The sequence below is a fragment of the Equus caballus genome, chromosome 7 (assembly GCF_041296265.1).
Source record: "Equus caballus isolate H_3958 breed thoroughbred chromosome 7, TB-T2T, whole genome shotgun sequence".
In the NCBI taxonomy this organism is placed as follows: domain Eukaryota; kingdom Metazoa; phylum Chordata; class Mammalia; order Perissodactyla; family Equidae; genus Equus; species Equus caballus.
This window is the reverse complement of record NC_091690.1, coordinates 163,823-177,563: the sequence shown is the minus strand read 5'-3', so window position 1 is coordinate 177,563 and position 13,741 is coordinate 163,823. Positions and strand designations below refer to the sequence as shown.

Here is a 13,741-nt window from a genome sequence, read left to right as displayed (position 1 = left end):
CTCGGGAACAGACTTTATTACCGCCGAGGAGGGGTCTTCGCGGGGCTGGGAACGGGGCCCACTTCCCGGGACCCCCGGCTCCCCCGCAGGGGCTGGGGCGTGGCTCCAGGTCCGAAGCTGTCTGGGGGCTCCCCGCACCCCCGCACGCAGGGCCGCGCAGCCCCGGTCCACGCCGCGTTCGCGCGGGGGCGGCCTCAGCCCACCGGCTTGACCTTGGCGATGAAGAGGGCGGCCGCCTTCCCCAGGAACTCCTCGCGGGTCATGGGGGCGCCGGGCCGCCGGGCCCCCCGCGCGCGGTCCATGGCGAGCGCCAGGCTGTCGGGCCCCAGGCGCGAGCCGGCCTCCAGGTAGCGCGCGGGCGCGGCGGCGTCGCCGGCCTGCAGGGCGCCCTCCAGCGTGTCCAGCACGGCCTGGCCCAGGCGCCGGTCGGCCACGGCCAGGCCCGGCTCGGCCAGCAGGCGGTAGAGCGCGCCGGCGCGCGCCACGAACTCGAGCAGCACGAAGCAGGCGAGCGTGCCGGCGCGGAAGACGCCGAGCGGCACGGCCTCGTGGTCGCGGCACTGGATCTTGCGCAGCAGCGGCGCCACCGCCTCCTCGGGCGCCTCCCCGTCGCGGCACACGCGCCGCAGCAGCTCGCTGTAGGTGCGCCCGTCCAGCCCCGGCCGCTTCTTGCGCCCGCTGGCGCTCAGGCACTCGTAGGCCACGCCGACGTTGTTGTTGAAGGCCGACCTGCGGGCAGAGGGGCGTCGGCGGCGCAGGGGAGCACCCGCCGGCCTGGCCTCCCGGCCCCGCCCCGCCTCCGTCCCCGTCCCCGTCCCCATGCACCAGACCCGGCCCGGCCTCCCGCCCCACCTCTGACGCCCCAGGCCCGGCCTCCCGTCCCTCATCCCCCCTCACCCCCTCTGCCTCCAGTCCCCCCTCTGTCTCCAGGCCTCTTCTGCCTCCCATCCTCCCTCTATCTCCAGTCCCCCCTCTGCCTCCGAAGCATCAGGCCCGGCCCAGCCTCAGGGCCTTTGCACGGGCAGTGCCCTCTGCCCTGCATGCCCTTTCCCGGACCTCCCCACAGCTCCTCGGTGGGCCCCCTGACTCCATGACACCTTACTCCTCCATCTTCCCTCACGGGAGTTCCTACTATCTGACTTCCTATGTGGCGTCCTCAGGACACTGTGTCTTTCCCACCAGGACATCAGGCCAGGAGCCCAGTCAGGGAGTTCATGTCGGTCACTGCTATGGCCCTGGTGGCCAGAACACGACCCCGCACACAGCAGGTCCTCGAGAAACGTCTGCCAGTCAACCCCAGGCATTTGTCCCCAGGGTCCCCCCAATGATGCCTGCACTTAGAGGGGTCACTCTCGGCCAAACACTGTGCCTGGCCGTCAGCATGTGTCCACGCATTTCAGTCCCCCACAGTCCCACAGGCTGAGTCAACAACTATCGTGGGGGGGGGGGGTCAGACCCCAGACTGCCCACTTCTGTAAAGACAGTCTTACTGGCACAGGGCCACGACCATCCACTGACATGCTGCCCATGGCCACCTTCCTGCTGTGAAGGCAGAGGCAGGCGGTCACGACAGGGACGGGCCACAAAGCAAGAATACCGACCACTTCCCTCACAGGAGTCTGTCCACCCACTGTCGGCCGTGAGGGGTATGGCTCCTTGCCCCACGGGGATCCTGAGGCCCAGCACATACCCGGCTGTGTCGTGAGCTCCAGGAGCAAGCAGCTGGGGGCACTGTGTTGAAGGTGGGGTCTGCGGGGTTAGCCTGCCCGCTGGTTGACCCGGTGTCTCACTCCCCTTGTGGCATCGACAGCCCAGTGTGGGGCCCGTGGTCTGGTGCCAGAGTGTGGGTGGCTCGTTACTATTTCCACTGCAACAATGGGGAGCGAGGCTCAGGGCTGATGGTGGGCCGAGGATCCACAGAGGAAGGGGCTGACCGCGGGGCTCACACTCGTCCCTTCTGGGGGCTCAGCTCCCTGGGGAGGGAGGGACGCAGGGCAGCTCCCTCTCCTCCTGTGTGACCTGGGAATGTCGCCTCACCTTTCTGCAGGCTGGTATGCAGCAGGCGCCCAGTACATGCTGGCAGGTATGATGGGGGATCAGAATTGGCCACCTCAAAATGTCTTTTTGCCTTGCCTTGATTATTATTATCATTTTTTGAGGAAGGCTGGCCCTGAGCTAACATCCGTGCCTATCTTCCTCCACTTTATATGTGGGACGCCTGTCACGGCCTGGCTTGATGAATGGTGTGTAGGTCCATGCCCAGGATCCAAACTGCCAAACCCCGGGCTGCCCGCCGAAGCAGAACGTGTGAACTTAACTGCTGCACCACCGGGCCAGCCCCTTGCCTTAATTTTTTTTTTAAGAACAAAAGACTCTGAAAGAAACTTTGACTTCTCCCACAACTGCCCAAGAGAACGTAGGATAGATCTGTCCCCAGGACAGGCCATCACCACAGATGACGCTGGGTATCGCAGACTGGCGGGGTCCTTGCTAAGCCCACTCTCATCAAAGTTCTGTTCGTCAGACATTTGCTTTGCCACGTCCATGTGAGTTGCCTTCCTCCCCTTCGAAGCCCCCAAATGCTCCCCCCAACACCCTTCTTTGTCTTTAGCTGAAGACGGTATTTAAGGTGGCAGCTTGGCCATTCTGGCGAGTTGCTGTTTCCCTGGGTTTCTCCCATGTAAACGTGTTACTAAGCTGTGCGTGATTTCCTCCTGTTACTCTGTCTCATGGTGATTTAATCTGTAGCCCAGCAGAAGGCCCCAGAGTCCGTCTTCCTCCCCTAGAGTATGCAGCAGGCGCCCAGCACATGCTGGCCACTCTGTCACCACTCTGCCCAGTGTGGGGCCTGTGCATGGATGTGCTGGCCCAGGGGCAGCGCCCTGTGACAGAGGAAGACACCGAGGCCAGGGTGAGAGGCCGTCCCTGGGGGGTCTCTCCCAGCCGGCTTCAACCTCGGGCCATCTGGCCATGAGCGCTTCCTCTTCCCATCTGAGCTGCGGCACCCCAGGCAGTGAGATGATGCCGTGAGGTGCTGAGGGTGGGCCAGAGGCAGCCTCACGCTGATGAACGCTCCTGCCGTCATTAGGACTGTCACACGTCAGCCGGCCAGGCCCCATGAGAACATTCGCAGGAGCTCTGTCATCAACTCTCAGCAGGAAGGTGCCCGCAGGGCCATCCCATTGAGTGAGGCATCACCAGTGGCTGCGGAACAGATGCCCACACCAGCAGCCTCAGACGGCAAAGATGTTTACCACATCGCGGGGCTGTGTGTCGGGCTCGGGGCCTTGGCTGGGCTTCCGGCTTGGGGTCCTCATGACCTGCAGCCACGGCAGGTCCTCAGGGCTTGGCTGCCAGGGCTCCCCCACACTCCACGCGGGGCCGCTCAGCTGGAGCCCCAGTGGTCACCTTCCATGGAGGTTCAGAGCCATCATGCTCCCTGCCCCCCGCTGCCACGGCGGCTTGAGCAGGGCCCCCACTGACCCCGCCGTGTGAGGGGAGCGAGCGTCAGCCGTGCCAGGGCCACGGAGGGTCCGGGGTCACCTGTTCGCGCGTGAGGCCCAGCCCGTCCTGTCCAGGGTCCTTGTCACCACCGTCCGCTCTCCTTGCCTGGAGGGGAGTGTCCTCATCCCTGCCTCTCAGACCTCCATGAGCACGGAGGACGGACTCTGTGCTGGGGTGGCCGGTGGCCACGCACGCCGTCATGAGCTGTGACGGGCCACACCTCAGCTGTCAGACGCCATTTCTCTGAGGCTCCCCACCCTGCAGGCAGGAGGACACGACAGGTGTCACTGCCGCCCATGAGGATCCTCAAGAACCCAGAGGAGGTGGCCCCCACCTCTGGGCTGCCAGGCTCCGGGCCACACTCCCAGGCCACAGTCCTGGCGGGTCCCTGCCACCTGCTGAGTCACTGGGGGACACGAGGGAAGCCCACATTGGCCGCTGTGCTCTCGGGCCGCCCAGGCTCCAGTCTCAGCCTTGTGGGGGGAGCCCGGGCTCCGGCCTCAGTTTCCCCATCTGTGGAGCGGGGATCGGGCGCTTACTGGGGGGTCAATCGGCACAGTACCTGCACAGAGCAGGCCATGAGCGTTTGTTAAAAATATATATATTCATGACGTGTCCCCAGAAAGAGCCATGGACTCACTCCAGACCAGGGCTCTTGACACAGGTGACCCCCAGGGGACACTGAGTGATGTTGGGGACGTCTGTGGTGGTCACACTGGGTGGGTGGGGCCAAGGATGCGACTGAACTCCCCACAGGGCCCCGGATGGCCCCCCAGAGCGTGATCTGAGCTGAGGACCCGCCGTGAGTTTTCCCGGGTCCCAGGGACCCGCGGGAACGGAGCTCCTGCTGTTACTACTGTTAACAAGGAGATGGCCTGGAAGGAAGCCTGGGGCCACACTGCCTGGTCCCACACTGGCTCTGACCTGCTGGCCACGCAGGTCAGCAAGTCCAGAATGACTGTGCTGTGGGGCCTTGAGGCCGGCAGGGGGCACCCTGGTTGACTTCACCCGGATCTTTCGTGATGATGCTCTCAGAGCAGCCAGGACGGCCGGGTCACCCCCTCAGCGTTTGGCAAAGCTTCCTGGCCTCAGAGGGAGCACCCGTCTCCACACCCGGGACCCGCCCAACCCGGCTTCTGCTTCTGGTCCGTCAGGCGAGGTTAAGGGGCTCTGAAGGTGAGCCCGTCTTCTGAGTGATCGCCGCCTCCCCTGCTCGCTCCCCTCCCTCTGGCCCCTGCTGCTCCAGGTGGCCTCCAGCCAAAGGCTCCAACGCTCCTGCGGTGCAGTGACCAGCGTCCCCCAAGACGCACGTCACCTGGAACCCGTGCGTGTGGCCTTATTTGTACATCGGGTCTTGCAGATGCCATCGGTTCGGGGTCTGGAGATGACGTGGCACTAAACCCAGCGCCCAGTGTCCTCACAAGAGAGAAAACAGAGAGAGACAGACACAGAGGAGAGGCCACCAGCCCAGGGACACCAAGGCCCCCAGGAGCTGGAAGAGGCAGGAGGGACCCTCTGGAGGCTCCGGGGGGAGCGTGGCCCTGAGACACCCTGACCTCAGACTTCTGGCACCAGAACTGCAGGAGAATAAATTCCTGTTGTTTTAAGCTGCCAAGTTTGTGGTAATTTGTTGCAGCAGCCACGGGAAGAAAAACACAGCCCCCTGGAGCTCTTAGTGGTGACAGTCAAGAAATAATGTACAACTGAAATCTCACATTGATGTAAACTATTATGAACTCAATTAAAAAAAAAAAATATAGCCCCCTTGGCCCTAAATGGGCTGTTGGACACAGGGCCACCGCCAGCCCACACGGTGTCTCTGTGTGAATTAGGAGAAGGCTCTGCAAAAAGCCTTCACCTGAACATCCTTGTCTGTGGTGTCCACGGGGGTGAGCGGCTTGTCCAGTGCTCGACCTGAACGACTGTACTTGGCAGCACTACAGCTGACTACTCTTCCTCCTTGGAAGACGTCCCGGGTGCCGCTCTCTTCTCATTCCCTCCTTCATGTCCGGCCTGCCTTCTCAAGCTTTTTTGTGGGTTTTCCAAGGCTGGGGCTCCTCAGTGTTGGGTCCTGTGCTCTTCTCAGCTCGCCTCAGGCCTTCACAACCCCTCCCAGGTGACAACCTCCTGTCCCAGTTGCCTGTCTCAGTTGTAGACCCTCCTGTCCACCTTCCTGCTGTGAGGTTCTCCCAGCCCCACGACTTAACAGTCCCAAAGTGACTCTGGAAACTTCCCCCAAACCAGTGACCTCCCATCTCAGCAGACAGCCCCACGGGCCACCTGGGACTCTCCTCGCACGCTCTCCTGCCACCCTGGCCCCAGCACACCCATCAGCTCGACCCTCCCAGCACATCCCAGACCACACACAGCCCACCAACCTGCTCCTCTTCCCCGGTCCCCACCGCAGGGGGTCCCTGGCCCCCAGACGCCCCACCACTCCTTGTATGGCTTTCATCGTGGACACCCCCCCCACTCCCTTCCCCTCTGTGCGTGGGGATGTGGGTGATCTGCTGAGATGCGCGCCCTTCACTGCCTTCCCACACCAGGGCTCCCTCCCGGGCTTGTGACCTGCAGCTGTGACTCTCTCAGGAGTGGGGGTTGCTGGAAGCACCTGGGAATCCCCCGGAAAGCTTCCTTGCTTGGCTTCCTCCCCTTTCCTGGGTTCTCCCGGGGGCACCCCCTTATAAAATTACCCCCTCATGAACGCTCGCCTCAGGCTCTGCTCCCTCCGTGGGTCCCACCCTGCTGCTCTGCAGCCCCCAGGCCGGTGCCCTTGCGCATCAGGCAGGCCTCTTCCTGGACGCCCCTCCTGCCGCCAGGAGCCTCCCCCTGCGGTAGGGCCCTTGGGTGTCCGAGTTGCTCTCTGTCTCCACGGCCCAGCCCTGTCTGTGTTCATTTTCTGGCTGAATGGACGGGGATGCTGGCAACGAGGCAGCAAGAAGGGACCAGGCTCCGCGGCCTTGCTCTGCAACCTTGGGCACTGAGATTTTCAAAGTGGGGTGGGCTGCAAGGGGGAACTCAGCACCTGCAAAGAGCTGTCACAAGGGACGAAGCCTGCCGGGCTATCCGCGGCAGCACTAGCCCATCGCGGCCGCGGTGCACCCGGCACCCGGGAGGCACTGCGGACTACAGTTCCCAGCATGCCCCGCGCGCCACCACCGGCGCCGAGGGCGGAGAGCCGCGCGGAGCACGCTGGGAGTTGGAGTCCAGCTCCCGCCCGCCGCCCGCCCGGGCCCCACCCCGCACCTCTGAGAGTGGTGAGCCAGGCGGAGGTGCCACAGCGCGCGGCCCAGGCGCTGCTGCTGCAGCAGGAGCTGGCCCGGGGGCTCCCCGGCGCCGCCGTTGCCCGGCGAGCGCAGGCCCATGTTCTCGAAGTAGTGCGCCAGGAAGGCGATCGGCTCCTCGGGCCGCGCCTCCAGCACCTTCAGCAGAGCCGCGCGCAGCATCTCCGTCACCCCGACCTGCCGCAGGAAGTCCTCCTCGCTCTCGGCCGTTGCCGCCGCCCGGGACACCACCGGCCGGCCGCTGTCCGGGAAACTGGCCGCCGGGGCCACCGCCGGCCGCCGCTTCTCCACTGCCGCCATCTTCGCTGAGGGCAGCGGGACCGGAAGCGCCGCCATATTACACTGCGCTGGCGCCGTGGGGCGGCCATCTTGGTTAAGGGCAGAGAGCTCGGGGATCCCGCGGGGAGAGTCTGGGAAATGACTCGCGCAGATCCTTCTCTCCCTGGGTTCTAGTCGGCACTCCCCCTCGGGTTTTCTCTTTCCGTGGACTGGTTGAGTTTCCTGGCTCGGGTCCGGAACCTGAATTTTGCCAGACTCCAAAATGGCTCCTCAGGCAGGGCTTGGTTTCTGGCATGAAGCCGGATTGCTTGCCATCTTGGTAGTGGGCGAGTCTTTTATTAGTGTGGTCCCCTAGCAACGAGTCTCCTTGGTTACCGGAGAGGCCCGGCCGAGCGTGGGCGGGGATGGATGCGCCCAGACTCCTGGACTGAGCGCCGCCCCCGCCCACTTTTCTGATTTTCGTCTTTGAGCCTTTGTGCGCGGGCTGGTCGTAAACCCAACCCAATCTCCGTCTGAGTTTATAGCTCACCTTAGGGGGAAAGACCCCCCTCTCCCCGCAGCCACCCACCAGGCTAAGCTTAGGGACTGCTCTGGGCTCCCGTGGCCCCAAGTCCCCAGCACGTGTTCGCGGAATGCTTGGCCCTCTCGTGGTCCCCACGGTCCAGGCTGTTACCTTTCCTCACCATCGAGGAGCTCTTTCTCACACCGCGTCCTCTACAGCTCTAGACTCTCCCGTAGCTCCCCCGTGCCCGCAGGCTGAAGTCCCCGGCACCTGCACCCCTTCATATGCTGGTCTCATCTCCAGCCTTTCTCTCCTCTCCCCCCTCCTCAGCCCCCAGCCACCCAGAAAGAGATGCAGTTTCCCTTAATAAGCCACCTCTCTTCTGTGTCTCTGCCCACGCTCTTCCTCCACCAAATACTGTCCCCCACTTCTTTTGAGGAGTCCTAGATATTCTTTAGGCTCCGGTGTCCTCAAATCCAGGGAAGGGCGCAGGCACCGGTGATGGCCCACCTCGGGCAGAGCGCATCCTCCGGCTGCCCCTTCTCCCCAGCCCTGGCCACGTGGCGCTGGGGAGTCACCCAGTTCAGAGGGGCTGTGCAGAGGATTCCAGCATCCTCATACCCTGACAGGGACCACTGAAGTCAGACCAGATGCTCTTTATTCTCCAGCTCTGGACCGTAGGGGGTGGCTCCCAGGGGCCCCACTCAGGGGAAATCCAGCCAGCAGGGGAGCTTGAACTGCTGACCTTCAGGGTGAGGGGCCGGCAGTCAGCCCTCATGCAGTCCAGAGCCCTGCAAACGTCCTCCAGTCACAAGTGAGTGAAGGAACAGCCGGTCACTTCAGGAGTGACCTCCTGACTCCCACCCCCTCAGTCAGGTCCAGGCAGGGCAGGGGGCCCAGAGGAGCTGGTGGGCCCCGTGGTCTGTCGGCAGCATTTCCACAGGCGATAGGTGAGGACCGCCAGCAGCAGCAGCGCCAGCACCACGCTGCCCGTCCACACGGTCGCGGACGGCACTGGGGAGCCTGTAGAAAGAAGCGTGAGGAGCCTGAACCCCTCTTTGCAGGTTTTGGGGAGAAGCTCAGCAGAGCTGCTGAGGGCTTCCAAATCTACCGAGCTCCCTGAAACTTTACAAAGGGCTTCACCATTTAGAACAGCTTTTGACATGTGCAAACCCCTGGATATCCAGGGGGAATCTTTTGAAAGGTGCATAGGACCTGACGGTGGGAGGTGGGCTGTCCAGTGAGGTGGGCACAGGCCATGTCTGTGTTCAGAGTGTGGCTCGTCTGCAAGCGCCCTCAGTGTAAATACACATCGCACGTTGAAGATGTGTATTTCTCCAGATAAAAGGAATATAAAATGTCTCACTCACACTTGTTTAGAGATTACATGTTGACGTGATAACGTCTGAGATATATTGGGTTCTATAAAACATAGTATCAAACTTATCTGTACTTTTTTTTCTGAATGTGGCTACTAGAAAATTTGAAATTCCCTAAGTGGCGGTATCCTATTTCCATTTCCCTCCCACAGGCTGTTCGGGTCTGTATTGTAAATTTTAGTTTACAAAGAGGTGTAAAATCTCACGTCCCTGAAATTTACAGCCATCGCCATGCCAGGCCACTGTAATTGCACGATGTCGGGGAGGCCGTCTGGCCACTGAGGCTGGGTGGGGCACTTCCTGGTCTGGGGTGATGCAAGGCGTCCCCCCACCACCCGTGGCTCCTCTGGGCCCTCCCCAGTCCCAGAACTTACAGATTTGCGGGACCAGGTACAGGCTGGCCATCTGGCCCCCGGGGTCCAGGCGACACTGGAACCACCCCTCGGGGGTGCACTCGGCCCACGGCATGCTCAGCCAAGCCTGGGCTCCGGCCTCCCGCCTATCGTAGGCCTCCAGACCACCAGGGGCTTGGATCCAGCGCACGGCCACACCAGGGCTGCAGGCCGCCTCACACAGCAGCTCCAGGCCCCCTGGCGCAGGCGACTGGTGGATCTCAGGGCGGCAGGTCCTGGCGGAGCTGTTCCCAGAGGTGGGGCCTGGACTGGTGGGGCGAGGACTCGTGGGGTCTGGACTCCCAGGGCTGCGGGTGGAGCCCTGCTGGGGCGTTGCCTCTGGGGAGGTCATGACAGGGGGCTCCCGGGAGGTCAGGCTGTGCAGGACTGGAAAACAAGGTGGCCGTTTTCCCTCCCTGCCGCCCCAGGCCCCCCCTCCTGCCTCAGTCTCTCCATCTGGATCATGGGGTTGGACCAGAACCGCTGCGAGCCCACCCTGGGCCCCTCGGGTGGATCGCAGGTATCTCGGTGGCTGGGAGCGGTCTTGGGGTCCATGGCAGCCGCCCCACCCTGAGTGAGCTGCTGGGGCTCCGGGTCTCACTTTCCTCCACTGTACTGGGGGCAATGGCCACCCCCCGGGGCTGCTGTGGACAGTGACCCAGTTCACACGGGGGCCCGGAGTGCAAGGTCAGGGTCATCAACTGCTGGGTTGTTGTGGGACTGGGAGGTGGAGAGAGGGGAAGATGCTCCCCATGGCGGGAGGGGGTCCTTGAGCTTTCTGCTCGTCACCTTGTGGTGCAGATGGGGAGACTGAGGCCCCAGGAGGGGTCTGCACGTCCTCCTATAAAATCTCTCGGATCCAGCAGCCTCTCCATGTGCCCTGCCACCACCCCCTCCCCAGCCCCTGGCTTCTACTTGACCCAAGCGCTGCCTGACCCCCACGACCCCAAGCACATTAACGTGAGTTTCAGGGTGCCCTGTCTGAGAGAGAATTGGTGCTTCTGTAGTGAGAGGCCACAAAGGGCCTGTCCCGGATTAGACACGTGTGGGTTTAATTAACAGTAACGTCTGACACGAACGGAGCACCTGCTGTGCACCAGGCCCCACGGGAAATGCTTTCGTTTGTTCACCACACGTATTTATCGTGCACCTACTCTGCCCTGTGCCTGGTGAGGTCATTCACTCATTCGTTCATTCACTCATTCAGAACGTAGGTATCCAGCACCTACTGTGCGCCGGGCACCGCTCTAGCCCCTGACACACAGCCAAGAACCAAACAGACACATCCACATCCTGGTGAAGCCGACCACAGGCAAGACAGATAACAAAAGGAAATAAGGAGAACATACGGGATGTCAGGTGTTGATAAAAGGTGTCGGAAACAAGAACAGGAGAAGAGAAAGGGCTTGTGTGTGTGTGCATGTGTGTGTGCATACACGTGTGCATGTGTGAGGGGCAGGGCAGGGGGGTCAGGGGAAGCCTCACTGGAAAGGTGACCTGAGGGAGGTGAGTAAGGGAGCCACAGAGAGATCCGGGGGAAGGGCATTCTGGGTGCAGGGCATGGCAGCGCAAAGGCCCCGGGGCAGGACCCTGCAATTTCCCCAGCCACCATGGGTAGTGTGACCATTCGGATGGGAACGCAGCAGGTGAGGGGGGAACTAGGGTCCCAGAGCGGGGCCCCGCTCATCAAGGCAGAGGAGCTGGGTGGTGCAACTTCACTCGCTCCTTGGGGGTCGCCAAGGTGCGGGTCGGCAGGTCCTCACTCACCTGGAATGGGCTGGCGGTGGCTCCGCTCCAAGCCGGGCAGCCTCATGGTGGCCTGGCATTGGAGGGCGGGCGGGGGGAAGGTCCCCAGCGGGGGCAGCAGCCAGCGCTGTGTCACTTGGAACAGCGAGTCCTCGCCGTCCTGGGACTCCTCCTCCAGTTCCGGGTCCTGGGCCTGCGCCCCCTCCAGCTCCCGGTCCCCCAGGAGCAGAGAGAAGGAGACGGTGTTCTGGTCGTCTCGCCTGGCAGGCGAGACGTTGTGGGCTGTGCAGGTCACCTCCTGGTCCCGCCCGGCCACCAGGGCCACTCGGGAGACGGTCAGCTGGTCCAGGAAGGCTGTGGACAGGGGATGGAGGGGGGTGGGCTGAGTCCGGAGGGTCAGGACCACAGAGGGCCCTGAGGAGGGGGTGTGGGGTGGGGTCAAAGGTGAGCGGGGACTGTTGGTGCACAGCGACATGGAAGACCCAGAGGCCAAGCTCGGTGTGGCTAGAATATAAGGGGGAGGGGCCCAGAGTAGAAAGGATGGGGGACTGAAGGCCTGGAGGCTGCAGGGAGGAGGGTGCGCAGAGGAGGGAGCGGACGGCAGAGCGACTTGGACCTGGAACGCAGGCACGGAGCTGGGGCGGGGTGGGCAATCCCGAAAGGCTCCGGAGAGGAGGCAGCGGCAAAGGAGGACAGAGGTGATGCGGGGCTGCCGGGTGTGCAGATGCGCGAGGGGCGGCGGGGCTCACAGAACACCAGCAGTTCCACGGTCCGCTGGAAGGTGGAGTTCCCGCAGGAGCCCACGCACACGCGGATCCCCGCCGCCGCCAGCGAGGCATTGCGCACGGAGAGGACGCTGCTGCCCGCGCCCGACTGCACGGCGCCCAGGCTGGTGTCCAGGCCGCGCCACTGCACCGAGGCCGCCGCGGGGTCCGCGCAGGCCACGCGGCAGGTCAGCTGCTGCGACCCACCCACTTCCACCGCCACCACGAGCTCGGGCGGCTCCACCTCCAGGGCACCTGCGGGCAGACGGCGCGCTCAGCCGGGCGCCCCGCCCGCCACGCGGGACCCTGGCCTGGACTGGTCCCAGGGGCGCCTGCGCCTGGACCCCAAGCCCTCCCAGCCCCGCCCCCGCCAAGGCTCTCCTCCAGGACCCCCTCCCCTCCCTGCGCCCCCTCCTCCCTCCTGAGCCCCCTCCCCTCCCTGCGCCCCGTCGTCTCACCTGACCCCCCTCCCCTCCCCAGACTCCTCCGCTCCCGGAGCTCCCCACCCTCACCGCGGCCGCGCCGCAGCAGCCCCAAGAAGAGGGGCAGCAGGAGGCCGAGGCCCCACTCCATGCCGGCCCCTGCGTGTCCCCAGCCCACGCGGCCGTGGCTTAAATAGCGGCGCCCGGGGCTCCTTGCCACCGCCCCCTCTTCCAGCTGCTCCCCGGGGGTTTCCCGAGGGGTTTCCCGCCCTGACCCCCGACCCCGGAGGCGACAGGGAGGCAGGGGCTGGCGGCCAAGGCGGGTCCGGCCGAGGTCAGAGAGGCGGGGCGGGTGGGTCTGGGCCGAGTCCAGGTCTCACTTTTAGAAACGGGAAGATAAGAAAGCGCGCGCAGCAGACGATGACCCCCGAGGTCAATTGAAGGGAAATCGGAACCAGGCCTAGGGTCGGCACCGCCCCCTGCCCACCCCGGTCCCCGGCCGGCCGGACTCTCGCGCCCTGGTCCCGAGCGGCCGCGCGGGGGCGACGAAGAGCGAGCTGTGTCCAGGGCGGCGTGCGCGGGGGTCTCCAGGGGTGGGGTCTCCTGTGGGTTGTATTCCCCTGCAAGTGGGGGTCTCCCCAGGGATGATGGAGCTGAGGCCCGCCAGGGCCTGGGACGGGGCACCACCCAGCCCTGAGCTGAGCTTGTTTCCCCTCCTTCAGACAGGAGGCCTGGTGGAGCCTGGGAGCCCCGGGTACGGGGCCGCCTCCAGGCTCCATTCCACACGGGGACCTGGGTCTGGGGTCCACAGGGAACCCCACAGAGGCCTGGGAAGGGACCCCGGCCAGGCTTCCACTCGCAGCAGGTGTCAGCCAGTCTCCCTCTTGTGAACACGCGAGTGCACCCCCATTCCCGGTGCCCCTTGGCCCGCTCCCCTCTCTCTGTCTGCCCTGCACAGCCGCTCAGCACCCGGCACCAGAGCGGTTTGAGGAACACCCTCCGAGCGACCAACACCCTGAGGCTGCCTGTGGCCTAAAGGAGAAAATCCAGACTCCGGGCCGTGGCGGAGTCCTGTAGGACTGGCAGCCTCAGGGCCTTTGCAGGGCTGGGCCCTCATCACTCTGGGTCTCCGTCCAGGTCCAGTGCTGCCTCCTGCGTCCTCCGCACCTGCCTGCCCACTGCCCCCTCCTCGGCTGCCCTTTCTCCTGGTGTGTTTTCCTCCAGACGTGACGAGGTCGTGTAGCTGGTCACATCTCCCCTGTCGGGGGAGCTTGTCTGGGGTGCTCGCTGTGACCCCAGGCCCCACGCATAGCAGGCATGCGGGACGAAAAGGATGGAGGGGTCCTGGTTTGCCCCCAGCCGGCCTCAGGGTGTGGCTTGTGCCTCAGTTTCCCTGGCTCTGGAATAAGAGCTGGGGCAGCCAGGCGATGGGGTTTCTAAGCACCACCAGCTCTGCCCGACGGTCTTCT

General features: G+C 64.1%; 2 protein-coding genes across 2 annotated transcripts; both read right to left on the bottom strand.

The window, feature by feature from the left end:
* Positions 1 to 7,127, bottom strand: TPGS1 (tubulin polyglutamylase complex subunit 1). Its single transcript, XM_023644246.2, has 2 exons — positions 6,751 to 7,127; positions 1 to 729 (listed from the first exon to the last, which is right to left on the bottom strand). Exons 1-2 carry the CDS (start codon positions 7,122 to 7,124, stop codon positions 195 to 197), a joined length of 909 nt encoding a protein of 302 aa, XP_023500014.2. The 5' UTR covers positions 7,125 to 7,127; the 3' UTR covers positions 1 to 194.
* Positions 7,128 to 8,210: 1,083 nt separating this feature from the next.
* On the bottom strand, positions 8,211 to 12,604 carry MADCAM1 (mucosal vascular addressin cell adhesion molecule 1). Its single transcript, XM_070272258.1, has 5 exons — positions 12,309 to 12,604; positions 11,836 to 12,105; positions 11,108 to 11,440; positions 9,323 to 9,727; positions 8,211 to 8,592 (listed from the first exon to the last, which is right to left on the bottom strand). Exons 1-5 carry the CDS (start codon positions 12,421 to 12,423, stop codon positions 8,438 to 8,440), a joined length of 1,278 nt encoding a protein of 425 aa, XP_070128359.1. The 5' UTR covers positions 12,424 to 12,604; the 3' UTR covers positions 8,211 to 8,437.
* Between the last annotated feature and the right edge of the window lie 1,137 nt (positions 12,605 to 13,741).